At 42.7% G+C, this 15,246-nt stretch overlaps 1 protein-coding gene across 2 annotated transcripts in view; it reads right to left on the bottom strand.

Moving 5' to 3' along the window:
• The window catches only part of LOC135557476 (acyl-CoA:lysophosphatidylglycerol acyltransferase 1-like), an 82,740-nt gene that overhangs the window by 60,498 nt on the left and 6,996 nt on the right, over positions 1-15,246 (bottom strand). The window contains exon 1 of one of the 2 annotated variants that reach the window (XM_064990748.1): positions 6,367-6,491. The exons of the other annotated variant lie outside the window; for it this stretch is intronic. Within the exon in view, the coding sequence (XP_064846820.1) occupies positions 6,367-6,460 (94 nt within the window). The 5' untranslated portion in view covers positions 6,461-6,491. Of the gene's footprint in view, positions 1-6,366; positions 6,492-15,246 lie in introns of those variants that run through there. 2 annotated transcript variants of the gene reach the window in all.

The following is a 15,246-nucleotide window of genomic DNA, read 5'->3' as shown; positions in this document are numbered from 1 at the left end:
CACTTTGTTTTTGCATTATTTAAACCAAATTGAACGTTTCATTATTTATTTGAGGCTAAATTGATTTTATTGATGAATTATATTAAGTTAAAATAAGTGTTCATTCAGTATTGGTGTAATTGTCATTATTACAAATAAATAAATAGGCCAATTAATCGGTATCGGCTTTTATTTGGCCCTCCAATAATCGGTATCGGCGTTGAAAAATCATAATCGGTCAACCTCTAGTCTCAAGTAAGATATTTTGGGGGGGGCAATAAGCACTTTGAGTGCCCATGACACAGCAAGGTCAGGACCCATTGCCTAAAGAGGTGCTGCAATGCATCAGAAAATGAGCCTCTTGGAAGCAGGTGTGATTAGGAGCCATTGTTATTTACCAGGGAATGGGGGCTCTTGAGATTTAATGCGTGGTGGAGCTACACAACGTGCAACAGTGCTCAATGACATGGCGAAGGTAGCAGCACATCTCAGATGTCAAATGAACAAACTTGATTGTAAGCTTCTGTGCTGGTAGGTAGGCCTACATCCAATGCCTTGAAAAGTATTCACACCCCTTGACTTTTCCACATTTTGTTGTTACAAGGTGGGATTCAAATGGATTTGTCCCAAACATAACACTTTGTATTAAGGACATAGTTAATTTATTTGCCCTTTTCAAATTAGTGCCGAATTGCAAACAGGATGCATGTTTTGTAGTATTTTTTATTCTGTACAGGATTCCTTCTTTCCACTCTGGTCAATTAGGTTAGTATTGAGGAGTAAATACAATGTTGTTGATCCTTAGCTGCTCTCCTATCACAGCCATTCAACTCTGCAACTGTTTTAAAGTCACCATTTTCCTCTGAAATCCCTGAGCGGTTTCCTTACTCTCAGACAACTGAGTTAGAAAGGACGCCTGTATCATTGTAGTGACTGGGTGTATTGATACACCATCCAAACTGTAATTATTTACTTCACCATGCTCAAAGGGATATTCAATATCTGCTTTTTAAAAATGTGTTTACCCATCTACGACAAGTGGCATTCTTTGTGAGGCATCGGCAAAACCTACCTGGTCTTTCAAGGGGTGTGAATACTTTGAAGGCACTGTACAAGTCAAGCCATTGTTAGCCTTTTCCGTTGGTGTATTTTCATATTCAAATATATAGTACATACAACTATTCCATTGTACATAACTGGACAGGTGAGCGTCAACATCTTGAGTCAATCAACTACAGCCCAATAAGAATCAGGTTTATTTATCCAGTATCATGCAAACATAAAAAAAAGTCTGAATCAATTAAAGAAAAAAATTAAAACTTGTTCACCAGATCAATCATGGCCTCCATTCGCCCCCACCTCAGGAAAGTCATTCTAATCACTATAAGAATAGGCATCAAGAGCAAACATTATAACAATATGAAACATCTTCACACTTGGGTGCCCAAGTCCCCCAGAGGGGTTGATGAATGTCACACAGCCTAAGACGTCATACCTCCATCAGTGAGCACAGACATCCTCCACTGTGTGGAGTAGGAGGAGTGAGTGAGAGAATCTACAACAGGGCTGTCATGTATCATTCATCAGGGAAATTGTCTGTGAAAAATGTCACAGTAAACCGGCAGCAGAACAGTGGGGCCTAAGGTAGGGTTTCTAATTAGACAACGGCAGTCGGCTAAACGGTCTTCCTCTGAACTTGTCACCCCTTCCCTCCGGCTCTATCTCAGAGAGGGCGGAAATTTGGCAAGAGACCCGAAAATCTTCTCCAGTGTATTAACACGGCACATGCTTGTCCTTGCTCAGAAAAGCCACAGTACAAGAGAGAAGGCAGAATAGGCATCATGATGCCATTTCCTGTGACTCACTTCCTGTGTCTGGGTATTAAGAAGTTTGCAGTTAGAAATATCCCCATGACAAAAAAAAAAAGACTGGAAAAATCAATTGCTCTCTTCCATGATTGCTTTATGAAAAATGGCATCGAGCAATCATTTTTTTAAATCAGCAAATTTTTATTCATTAACATGGGGCTATCACAGACCAAATTTGTACAAAGTAGTGTGAGTGAATGTTCAAAGTATCAGGGCAGGGCAATGCAGCCATCTATTGGGATGAATGAATAGGACTAAAGACAAAACTCCGGTCAGGATCACCACGTCCTGCTACAGATTAAATCCTGCCAATTGTCGTCACAGGCATACCCAGGCAGAGTTCATGTAAAACCCAAGTTTCTAAATGGGTTTCACATTCAATTGAATTTAGGCTACTGGCCCCGATTCCAACCAGAGATAAGTGTGCATAAAAGTATTATTATTCCCTTTAATGGACTTCTCTCTATACGTATTCAGACCTTGAATTTAAGCATGAGAACAGCAGGCTATTGACCTGCTACTCGTTTGGGTTGGAGAACAAATAAAATATGGCACAGGTTTGTCTACAGATAAGTCAAAGTCCTTAATAATTCCACCACCTTTGCGAGCAAGGAAAACATTAAGGTCTTGATAAGAGCTCAGTAAAATGAGTAATCTGTTTGGATAAGGGAATTGTAAATAAACTCAGCAAAAAAGAAATGTCTTCCCACTGCCAACTGCGTTTATTTCCAGCAAAATTAACTAGTGTAAATATTTGTATGAACAAAAGATTAGAGGAGGGGGGTCAAAATCAAAACGAACAGTCAGTATCTGGTGTGGCCACCAGCTGCATTAAGTATTGCAGTGCATCTCCTCCTCATGGACTGCACCAGAGGTGCCAGTTCTTGCTGTGAGATGTTACCCCACTCTTCCCCCAAGACAACTGCAAGTTCCTGGACATTCATGCTGGGAATGGCCCTAGCCCTCCAATCCAACAGGTCCCAGACGTGGTCAATGGGATTAAGATCCGGGCTCTTTGCTGCCAATGACAGAACACTGACATTCCTGTCTTGCACAGCGTTGAGATTGCCTGCAATGACAACAAGCTCAGTCCGATGATGCTGTGACACACCGCCCGAGACCATGACAGACCCTTCACCTCCAAATTGATCCCACTCCAGAGTAGAGGCCTCGGTGTAACATTCTTTCGACCATGAACGCGAATCCGACCATCAACCCTGGTGAGACAAAATCGCAACTCATCAGTGAAGAGCACTTTTTGCCAGTCCTGTCTGGTCCAGCGATGGTGGGTTTGTGCCCATAGGCGATGTTGCCGGTGATGGCTGGTTAGGACCTGCCTTACAACAAGCCCTCAGTCGAGCCTCGATCAAGCCAGGCCTACAAGCCCTCAGTCCAGTCTCGATCAATTGCGGACAGTCTGAGCACTGATGGAGAGATTGTGCATTCCTGGTGTAACTCAGGCAGTTGTGTTTGCCATATTGCACCTGTCCCGCAGGTGTGATGTTCGGATGTACCGATCCTGTGCAGGTGTTGTTACACGTGGTCTGCCACTGTGAGGAAGATCCGCTGTCCATCCTGTCTCCCTGTAGCGCTGTCTTAGGCGTCTCACAGTACGGACATTGAAATTTATTGCCCTGGCCACATCTGCAGTCCTCATGCCTCCTTGCAGCATGCCAAAGGCACGCTCACACAGATGAGCAGGGCCCCTGGGCATCTTTCTATTGGTGTTTTTCAGAGTCAGTAGAAAGGCCTCTTTAGTGTCCTAAGTTTTCATAACTGTGACCTTAATTGCCTACCGTCTTTAAGCTGTTAGTGTCTTAATGACCGTTCCACAGGTGCATGTTCATTAATTTTTTAGGGTTCATTGAACAAGAATGGGAAACAGAGTTTAAACCCTTTACAATGAAGATTTGTGAATTTTTTTGGGATTATTACAAATTATCTTTGAAAGACATACATATACATATATATACATATATATACTTCAATCACTGGGAGACAAATGTGAAACCAGTCACATGGCAGCAAACTGAAGCATATATACACTATATGACCAAAAGTATGGACACCTGCTCGTTGAACAGCTCATGCCCCAATCATGGGCATTCATATGGAGTTGGTCCATCCCGTTGCTGCTATAACCACTCTTCTAGGAAGGATTTCCACTAGATGTTGGAACACTGGGATCAAGACCCTGCAGCATTCAGCCACATGAGCATTAGTGAGGTCTGGCACTGATGTTGGGCGATTAGGCCTGGCTCGCAGTCGGAGTTCCAATTCATTCAAAGGTGTTCGATAGGGTTGAGGTCATGGCTCTGTGCAGGCTTGTCAAGTTCTTCCACACCGATCTCAACAAACCATCTCTGTATGGACCTCGCTTTGTGCACAGGGGCATTGTCATGCTGAAACAGGAAAGGGCTTTCCCCAAACTGTTGTCACAAAGCTGGAAGCACAGAATCATCTAGAATGTCACTATGCTGTAGCGTTAAGATTTCCCTTCACTGGAACTAAGGGGCCGAGCCCGAATCATGAAAAACAGCCCCAGACCATTGTTCCTCCTCCACCAAACTTTACAGTTGGCACTATGCATTTGGGCAGGTAGCGTTCTCCTGGCATCTGCCAAACCCAGTTTTGTCCGTCGGACTGACAGGTGGTGACGCGTGATTCATCTCTCCAGAGTCCAATGGCAGTGAGCGTTACACCATTCCAGCCGACGCTTGGAATTGCACATGGTGATTTTAGGCTTCTGTGCGCCTGCTCGGTCATGGAAAACCATTTCATGAAGCTCCTGACGAACAGTTATTGTGCTGACATTGCTTCCAGAGACAGTTTGGAACACGGCAGTGTGTGTTGAAACCGAGGAAAGACGATGTTTATGTGGTGGAAGCAAGTGGAAAGTTTTCCCAGTCTTATGTGGACTTTATATTGCAGTTGGCAACCAACTTCAAGTTGCATTATCACCACCGACTGGAGTGTGGACCTCAGTTCATCTTTTAATCACCCACATGGGTATATGCTCCTAAAAAGCAATGAAGAGAAGGGAGAAGCGGGACTTGCAGTGCATCAAAAACAGAACCAAGTTTTTCCAGAAGAACTAGAAACTAACCCTTTCCCCTTTTATCTGTGGATTCATTGTCAGAGTAGAGAACACAAAAGTGTGTGACTCAAAATAGGTCAAAAATACAGGAAAAAAAATAACCTTATGCATTTCAGGTAAAATAACAACCCAATGGGCATCCTGAGTGCCGCAGCAGTGCTAGAGGCATTACTACAGACCTGGGTTCATTCTCGGGTTTTGCCACAGTAGCGGCGCACAATTGGACCAGCGTCGTCCGGTTAGGGGAGGGTTTGGCCGGGGGGTCTTTACTTGGGTCATCACGCACGAGCCATAACGCTTCCTTGTGGTGTGCCGGGGGCCTGCAGGTTGACCCCGGTCGCCAGTTGAACGGTATTCCCTCCGACACATTGGTGCGGCTAGCTTCCCCGGGTTAAGCTGGTGGATGTTAAGGAGCGCGGTTCGGCTGGTCATGTTTCGGTGGACGCATGACTCCACCTTCGCCTCTCCCAAGTCCGTTAGGGAGTTGCAGCGATGAGATATTGGGGAGAAGGGGGGTAAAATACAAAAAAATAAAAACAACCCAACGTTTATATCCCATGACAACTTATATAGCAACAGCAAGCTAGCTAAATATACATGAATGTTTCGACTGGTCTCCAAATGAATAGTTGGTTCAGAGTTCGTTTTGATATTTCAACCTGCGTGTCCAGATCGCGTCTGGTGTGGATGGACAAAAATCTATATGCACGCGCATGCCCGGTGTAGTCAGCATGTTCGGCTACTATGGTGAGCCTTTTCATTTTCAATAAGTATTTTTTACCCATTTATTTGTCCCTGCCTGCAAATCCTCCTCCTAAAAAGGTAGGCTTTATCCTATATGCAAAACGAAGCAAGTGTCGCGGTAATCATTCTTGCTGCTTGAAGTTCAATAGCTATACCAGCAAGATCAGGTGTGCGTGTGGTCTCAATTTAATAGAGTAGGCTATAGCTTATGCATGGCGGGGAGAAGAACGGGGCAGTTATTTTTCCAAGGAAATATACTTCCCAAATATATGATTAGCCTATAAATTACGACATTGCCTAGAAACAAATATTGATATGTCGCCCTCTGAAAATCTTCACACTCCTAAAAATGGTAGACTATAAAATAGCTCAAGAGACACTCTGATCTCTTCAAACTACATCTAGCATATTTTTTATTTAACTAGGCAAGTCATTTAAGAACAAGTTCTTATTTACAATGACGGCCTAAATTGGCTGGTATAGCCCAGTAATAATAGTAATATAGAAAGGGCCCGTGAGAATCTATGGTAATTCAACCAGTGGCGTGTATTCACAGATTCCAAGGGAAACCAGGATTCCCCAAATATTTGACGACTAAAAACATTAAAATTATAAAATATTCTCATCTCTCCCTGTGTGTTCATAATTTCCGTCAATTCACAAGCGGCTGAATCTCACCGGAAGAATCATACAAGCGAGGGAAACAGCTCCACTCGGTCTCAGTATTTGTAGCCATGTATCTCATGCTGTCTGGACCGAAAGAGTATAACATGTTGCCGCCGTAGCATTTGAATGATTGATAACATCAAGTATTAGGCCTCCCTTGATAAAAATGTTTTATATAATAATTGGCCAATCAGCGTTGAGCTGAGTTCAACTGTGGGTTGTCCTCGTGCAGTAAAACGCCAAGAATGACCCGTTTGGATTTGGCTTCACACGAATCAAATCACTTCCTATGCAAAACTGTGTTTCTGGTATGCTTGTGTTGATATCCTGCAGTAGCTAGCTTGCTACTGGCCTGGAAGTTAAACATGTGTCTAATAGGCTCAAGTTAGCTAACTAGCCAATTTAGCTGGTTCATTGTTTCCCATGTAAGGAAGTTAAGCTACCTAGTGTAACGGATGTGAAATAGCTAGCTAGTTAGCGGTGGTACGCGCTAAATACCGTTTCAATCGGTTCCCCTTGCTCTGCAAGCGCCGCGGCTTTGTGGAGCGATGGGTAACGATTCTTCGTGGGTGACTGTTAATGTGTGCAGAGGGTCCCTGGTTCGCGCCCGTGTATGGGCGAGGGGGACGGTCTAAACTTATACTGTTACACTAGCCAAAATGCTTACAAGCCTATGACAACAAAAACAAAACTACGACAGAGCCATAGACCGTCTTGCCAAGATGAAAGAGGATGACATTGGCATTCAACTAGTCTACAAGTAGGGTTTTAATTGCGCACGCACACACAGAAATCAGTACCATGGACAGACAAATGATACTTATCAACATTGACTGGAATAAATTGTTTTTGGTATCTGTTTTCCGTATATTAAACTAAGCATATGTTGATTTGACGTTGTATAAATGTTTAAGTTGAAATGTTCCTGAAATAGCAGAGGCAATGCTCCTGTTATTTTTGTGCTGACTTGCAGTAACTCGTTCAGTAGTAACTCGTTCAGTAGTTTAGTATACTGTTGAAAATATTAACTTGCTTGACCATGTTGCAGGTAAGTTTGTTTCATACAATATTTGCTTTGTGGACTTCAGACAGATGTTGCTGTTTGGTTTTGTGATGAAATAAATGTGGTTTATTCCACCACTCTGACTTGTCTTTTTGTCATCATGACCTTATTGTATATCATGGTGGTGTGTGAATGAATGGGTTATAGAGAAAACAACAATTACTACAATATAGGTTGTAATATGGCTTTAACTACCTTGGCTTTGCGCCACGACTGAACAAACCTACTGCCTATAAGGCGCAAAATTGATGGGACCATGGCTGGCAAGTGAGCTGAGTCACATATGCCTAAAATAACATTGCAGGCCTGCTGTTCGGTTTGGGACCAGTTCTTGCAGTTGGGAGTGGGAGTCAGACAGAAAGCCAGCAGGTACAGGCGGGATGAAGTAATCAGTCCTGCGCAGACCTCAACACCCAATGTGACCAAGGAAAAGATGGTCAACATGTCTAAACATGACAGTCAGTCTCAAGACAGGCAGGATATGATCTTTCGGTATTCTACTCCAACCGAATAAAACAAAGCAATAACACATCACGTATGCCACCGTTCTGTGAGGTGGAAGTTTGTTCAAACCGGCCACAACCAAGATGTTGCCACTCACTCTAATCCCGCCTTCCCAGCCTACTAGGGCACCTGTCTCGGCCTGGCGATGTAACATTCTGGGCAGCCGACCTGGATGCAACGTTGCTGCTTAGAGGAGTAAAAGGGTGCAGAAGTCATAAGACAGGCCAAATAGCACCATATGTTGACATTAACGTTACAAAATATAACATCCACTGTGACCTTACATTAGTGAGAAAGAAAATTACCCCCGTAAACGCTGATCATGTGTTTATACAGTATTAGCTACACATTATTGATCATGTTCCTACCAAGTTGTGAAATATCACTCCAAATACTTAAATGTCTTTCTGTATTATACACATTTTTCTTTACAGATCTGCTAATTTCTCTTCGCTCTCTCTCACTTTCCTCCATGATCTGGGAATACAGGGATCGGCACTGCTTCTACTCAGAGGGCAGACTGGTGAGCAGGAAGCCCCAGTGAACTTTGACCTCAGTGTGGAGGTAGACAGATCTGGTATGCATGCATTGCACTCACATTCTGCCATGCTATACATATGTTCTGTAACACTCAGAATTGGTGTAGCTCTGTTGATGCACCCTAGTCTGTCATACAGGTCTGCCCATGAGGTGATATGGAGGGAGGTGTGGGAATGTGGTTGAATATTCACAATATCAACAGAGCATTATCTTTTCTATATGACATACTTTTTGTACCCAGAACCTGGAAAATGGCTATACTACACTGAACAAAAATATAAACTAAACATGTGCTGGTGACAGCCACTAAAATTAGCAGTTTTGTCACAAAACAAAAACACAATGCCACAGATGTCTCAAGTCGAGGGAGCGTGAAATTGGCATGCCGACTGCATGAATGTCCACCAGAGCGTTTGCCTGAGTGAGTAATGTTAATTTCTCTACCAAAAGCCAACTCCGTGATTTTAGGGAATTTGGTAGTACATTCAACCGGCCTCACAACTGCAGACCACGTGTAACCACACCAGCCCAGGACCTCCACATTCAGCTTCCTTACCTGCGGGATCGTCTGAGACCAGTCACCCGACAGCTGATAAATTCTTCACTTGTGCAAACCCAGTTTACACACAAACTTTCAGAAACCTCATCTGCATGCTCAGAAGTGTGTTCTCCACAGATTAATCCCGGTTTCAACCATACCGGGCAATGGCAGACCGTGTGGGCCAGCAGTTTGCCAAAGTCAAAGTTATGAACAGAGTGCCCCATAGTGGACAGGCATAAGCTAAGGACAACGAACACGATTGCATTTTATTGATGGCAATTTGAACGCAGAGATACTGTGACGAGATCCTGGCCCATTGTTGTGCCATTCATCTGCCGCCATAACGCACGGCCCCAGGTCGCAAGGATCTGTACATGTGAAAATCCATAGCTTAGTGCCTAATGAAGTTTTCAGTTTACATTCTTATATGAACTATAACAGAGTAGAATCTTAGAAAAATATTGTTACATGTTGCAGTTATATTTTTGTTCAGTGTACTTTTGAACTTAGTATTGAATGTTGACATGGGCAGGATACAGATAAATCACACCCAGTGTGTGAGTGAGGGGAATACGTGTAATCATCCCATTAATATCCAGACTTGGATACTATTTTTGGGGTTTTAGGCTGGGTTTCAATATAGCACTTTGTGACATCTGCAGATGTAAAAAAAGGGCTTTATAAATAAGTGTGATTGATTGAAGTGTGAGTAGATCTCAATTGCATACTCCTTGTCTCAAAACACTATTGGATGAGAAAGCCAGAGGTACCACCCCTCTGACCTTCCTCTCATGGGTTTTGAGGAGAGGAGTACACAATTAAGATTTCTGTGTGTATAATACAGGTTTTCTGCAACCATCATGCCTTGCATACAGGCAGGTATCAACTCGCATCAAGGGCCCTACTTTACACATGCATGGTGAACAAGAACTCCCTCAAATGGGAGAGATGAGGCAAGAGGGTGTGGGTGAGTTTACTGCACAGAGTGGACACAACAGCCTAACTGGAGTTATACCATAGACCTAGACACAGGATCTTTGCCTCATGTCAGTGCCGAGCAAGTAAACTCAACCACACCATCATTTCTCCCGTTGAGGGAGTTATTGTTTGTAACAGGTTTAGCTGATTGAGGGGACTGTGGGAGGAGAGCGAGCATAAAAGGTGGTTTTGGATAGTTTCAATTTGGTTTCCTAGGCCCACTGAATCACCCATGAGGATACACACACCCAGGTGCACGAGACAGGAAGTCTGGACTCCCAAACTGCAACCCTGCTATGGACAATTCTGCTTGAAAATAACCCTCCAGTTTTATCAGGAGAAAATGGAAAGTCAGCTCCAGTAACAGCAGATGGATGTAACCTCAATTTAGCCCAACATTTGAGCTGAAGTACATCTGTTTCTTGGTTAAATGAATTCATACGAATGTGGCCTAGTTGATCTTTGCCTGTTGGGCCTCAAAAGACACAATCTGAAAGACTTCCTGCTGTTCAAATGGTTTCCAAGATGTGATATACAGTGACTTCGGAAAGTATTGAGACACCTTGACTTCACATTTTGTTAGTCTTATTCTAAAATGGAAGAAGAAACAAGTTCAGATATTCACTTATTTAAAATATACTTATGCAAATGTTTGGAGTTTTCAAACCCTTTACTCAGTACTTTGTTGAAGCAACTTTGGCAGCGACTATAGAATTGTGTGAGCTACAAGCTTGGCACATCTGTATTTGGGGAGATTCTTCCATTCTTCTCTGCTGATCCTCTCATGCTCGGTCACGTTGGATTGGGAGTGTTTACTGTTCAGCTATTTTTAGGTCTCTCCAGAGATGTCCAATCAGGTTCAAGTCCCAGGTCTGGCTGGGCCACTCAAGGACATTGAGACTTGTTGCCACTGCTGCGTTGTCTTGGCTGTATACTTAGGGTCGTTGTCTCGTTGGAAAGTGAACCTTCACACTCGGATGAGATCCAGAGTGCTCTGGAACAGGTTTTCATTAAGAATCTCTGTACATCGATCCATTAATCCTGACTAGTTTCCCAGTGCCTGCCGATTAAAAAAAAAAAAAAAAAAAAAAAAAAAAAACACAGAACGATGCTGTCACCACCATGCTTCATCATAGGGATGGTGCCAGGTTCTCCACACGTGACGCTTAACATTCAGGCCAAATAGTTCAATCCTGGTTTCATCAGACGAGAGAATGTTGTCTCTCACGGTCTGAGTCCTTTAGGTGCTTTTTGGCAAACTCAAAGTGGGCTATCATGTGCCTTTTACTGAGTAGCTTCCATATGGCCACTAACATAAAGGCCTGATTGGTGGAGTGTTACAGAGATGGTTGTCCTTCTGGAAGGTTCTCCCATCTCCAAAGAGGAACTCTGGAGCTCTGTCAGAGTGACCGTCGAATTCCTGGTCACTTCCCTGGCCAAGGCCCTTCTCACCCGATGCTCAGTTTGTCCGCCCGGCCAGCTCTAGGAAGAGTCTTGGTGGTTTCAAACTTGTTCCATTTAAGAATGATGGAGGCCACTGTGTTCTTGGGATCTTCAATGCTGCAGACATTTGTGGGTACCCTTCCCCAGATCTGTGCCAACACAATCCTGTCTCAGAGCTCTATGGACAATTCCTTCAACCTTATAGCTTGGTTTTTGCTCTGAAATGCACCGTCCACTGTGGCACCTTATATAGACAGGTGTGTGCCTTTCCAAGTCATGTCCAATCAATTGAATTTACCACAGGTGGACTCCAATCAAGTTGTAGAAACATCAAGGATAAACAATGAGCTCAATTGCAAAAGGTCTAAATACAGAGTTGAAGTCGGAAGCTTACATTCACTTAGGTTGGAGTCATTAAAACTCATTTTCAACCACTCCACACATTTCTTGTTAACAAAGTATAGTTTTGGCAAGTCGGTTAAGACATCTACTTTGTTGGCAAAATTGCTTTTGTCATGCAGTTATTTACAGACAGATTATTTCACTGTAATCACATTTCCAGTGGGTCAGAAGTTTACATGCACTAAGTTGACTGTGCCTTTCAACAGCTTGGAAAACTCCAGAAAATGTCATAACTTTAGAAGCTTCTGATAGACTAATTGACATCATTTGAGTCAATTGAAGGAGTACCTGTGGATGTATTTCAAGGCCTACCTTCAAACTTAGTGCCTCTTGCTTGACATCATGGGAAAACCAAAGGAAAAAAAATCAGCCAAGACGTCAGAAAAAAAATAATTAAATACCTTCACAAGTCTGGTTCATCCTTCGAGCAATTTCCAAATGCCTAAAAGTACCACGTTCATCTGTACAAAATAAATAAATAGTAGAAACACCATGGGACCACACAGCCTTCATACCGCTCAGGAAGGAGACGTGTTCTGTCTCCTAGATATGAATGTACTCAGATGAATGTGCGAAAAGTACAAATCAATCCCAGAACAACAGCAAAGGACCTTGTGAAGATGTAGGAAACGGGTACAAAAGTCCTATATCGACATAACCTAAAATGACGCTCTGCAAGGAAGAAGTCACTGTTTCAAAACCGCCATAAAAAAGCCAGATTATGGTATGCAACTGTACATGGGGACAAAGATCGTACTTTTTGAAGAAATGTCCTCTGATCTGATAAAACAAAAATAGAACTGTTTGGCCATAATGACCATCGTTATGTTTGGAGGAAAAGGGGGGAGGCTTGCAAGCCGAAGAACACCATCCCAGCCATGAAGCACGGGGGTGGCAGCATCATGTTGTGGGGGTGCTTTGCTGCACTTCACAAAATAGATGGCAGCATGAGGAAAGAAAAGTATGTGTATATATTGAAGCAACATCAAGACATCAGTCAGGAAGTTAAAGCTTGGTCGCAAATGGGTCTTCCAAAATGGACAATGACCCCAAGCATACTTCCAAAGTTGTGGCAAAATGGCTTAAGGACAACAAAGTCAAGGTATTGGAGTGGCCATCTCAAAGCCCTGACTTCAATCCCATAGAATATTTGTGTGCGAACAAGGAGGCCGACAAACTTCAGTTACACAAGCTCTGTAAAGAGGAATGGGCCAAAATTCACCCAACTTATTGTCGGAAGCTTGTGGAAGGCCACCCGAAACATTTGAACCAAGTGAAACAATTTAAAGGCAATGCAATCAAATTCTAATTGAGTGTATGTAAACTTCTGACCCACTAGGAATGTGATGAAAGAAATAAAAGCTGAAATAAATCACTACTATTATTCTAACATTTCTCATTCTTAAAATAAAGTGGTGATCCTAACTGACCTAAGAAAGAATTTTTACTAAGATTAAAAAGTCAGGAATTGTGAAAAACTGAGTTTAATTGTATTCGGCTTAGGTACAGTGCCTTGCGAAAGTATTCGGCCCCCTTGAACTTTGCAACCTTTTGCCACATTTCAGGCTTCAAACATAAAGATATAAAACTGTATTTTTTTGTGAAGAATCAACAACAAGTGGGACACAATCATGAAGTGGAACGACATTTATTGGATATTTCAAACTTTAACAAATCAAAAACTGAAAAATTGGGCGAGCAAAATTATTCAGCCCCCTTAAGTTAATACTTTGTAGCGCCACCTTTTGCTGCGATTACAGCTGTAAGTCGCTTGGGGTATGTCTCTATCAGTTTTGCACATCGAGAGACTGAATTTTTTTCCCATTCCTCCTTGCAAAACAGCTCGAGCTCAGTGAGGTTGGATGGAGAGCATTTGTGAACAGCAGTTTTCAGTTCTTTCCACAGATTCTCGATTGGATTCAGGTCTGGACTTTGACTTGGCCATTCTAACACCTGGATATGTTTATTTTTGAACCATTCCATTGTAGGTTTTGCTTTATGTTTTGGATCATTGTCTTGTTGGAAGACAAATCTCTGTCCCAGTCTCAGGTCTTTTGCAGACTCCATCAGGTTTTCTCCCAGAATGGTCCTGCATTTGGCTCCATCCATCTTCCCATTAATTTTAACCATCTTCCCTGTCCCTGCTGAAGAAAAACAGGCCCAAACCATGATGCTGCCACCACCATGTTTGACAGTGGAAATGGTGTGTTCAGGGTGATGAGCCGTGTTGCTTTTACGCCAAACATAACGTTTTGCATCGTTGCCAAAAAGTTCAATTTTGGTTTCATCTGACCAGAGCACCTTCTTCCAAATGTTTGGTGTGTCTCCCAGGTGGCTTGTGGCAAACTTTAAACAACACTTTTTATGGATATCTTTAAGAAATGACTTTCTTCTTGCCACTCTTCCATAAAGGCCAGATTTGTGCAATATACGACTGATTGTTGTCCTATGGACAGAGTCTCCCACCTCAGCTGTAGATCTCTGCAGTTCATCCAGAGTGATCATGGGCCTCTTGGCTGCATCTCTGATCAGTCTTCTCCTTGTATGAGCTGAAAGTTTAGAGGGACGGCCAGGTCTTGGTAGATTTGCAGTGGTCTGATACTCCTTCCATTTCAATATTATCGCTTGCACAGTGCTCCTTGGGATGTTTAAAGCTTGGGAAATCTTTTTGTATCCAAATCCGGCTTTAAACTTCTTCACAAGAGTATCTCGGACCTGCCTGGTGTGTTCCTTGTTCTTCATGATGCTCTCTGCGCTTTTAACGGACCTCTGAGACTATCACAGTGCAGGTGCATTTATACGGAGACTTGATTACACACAGGTGGATTGTATTTATCATCATTAGTCATTTAGGTCATTCAGAGATCCTCACTGAACTTCTGGAGAGAGTTTGCTGCACTGAAAGTAAAGGGGCTGAATAATTTTGCACGCCCAATTTTTCAGTTTTTGATTTGATAAAAAAGTTTTAAATATCCAATAAATGTCGTTCCACTTCATGATTGTGTCCCACTTGTTGTTGATTCTTCACAAAAAAATACAGTTTTATATTTTTATGTTTGAAGCCTGAAATGTGGCAAAAGGTTGCAAAGTTCAAGGGGGCCGAATACTTTCGCAAGGCACTGTATATGTAAACTTCCGACTTCAAGTGTGTGTGTGTGTATATATACTGCTCAAAAAAATAAAGGGAACACTTCAACAACACAATGTAACACCAAGTCAATCACACTTCTGTGGAATCAAACTGTTCACTGAGGGAGCAACACTGACAATAAATGTCACATGCTGTTGTGCAAATGGAATCGATAACAGGTGAAAATTATAGGCAATTAGCAAGACACCCCCAATAAAGGAGTGGTTCTGCAGGTGGTGACCACAGACCACTTCTCAGTTCCTATGCTTCCTGGCTGATGTTTTGGTCACT

This window comes from Oncorhynchus masou, chromosome 16 (assembly GCF_036934945.1).
Source record: "Oncorhynchus masou masou isolate Uvic2021 chromosome 16, UVic_Omas_1.1, whole genome shotgun sequence".
Lineage (NCBI taxonomy): Eukaryota > Metazoa > Chordata > Actinopteri > Salmoniformes > Salmonidae > Oncorhynchus > Oncorhynchus masou.
This window is presented reverse-complemented; position numbering and strand designations above follow the sequence as displayed.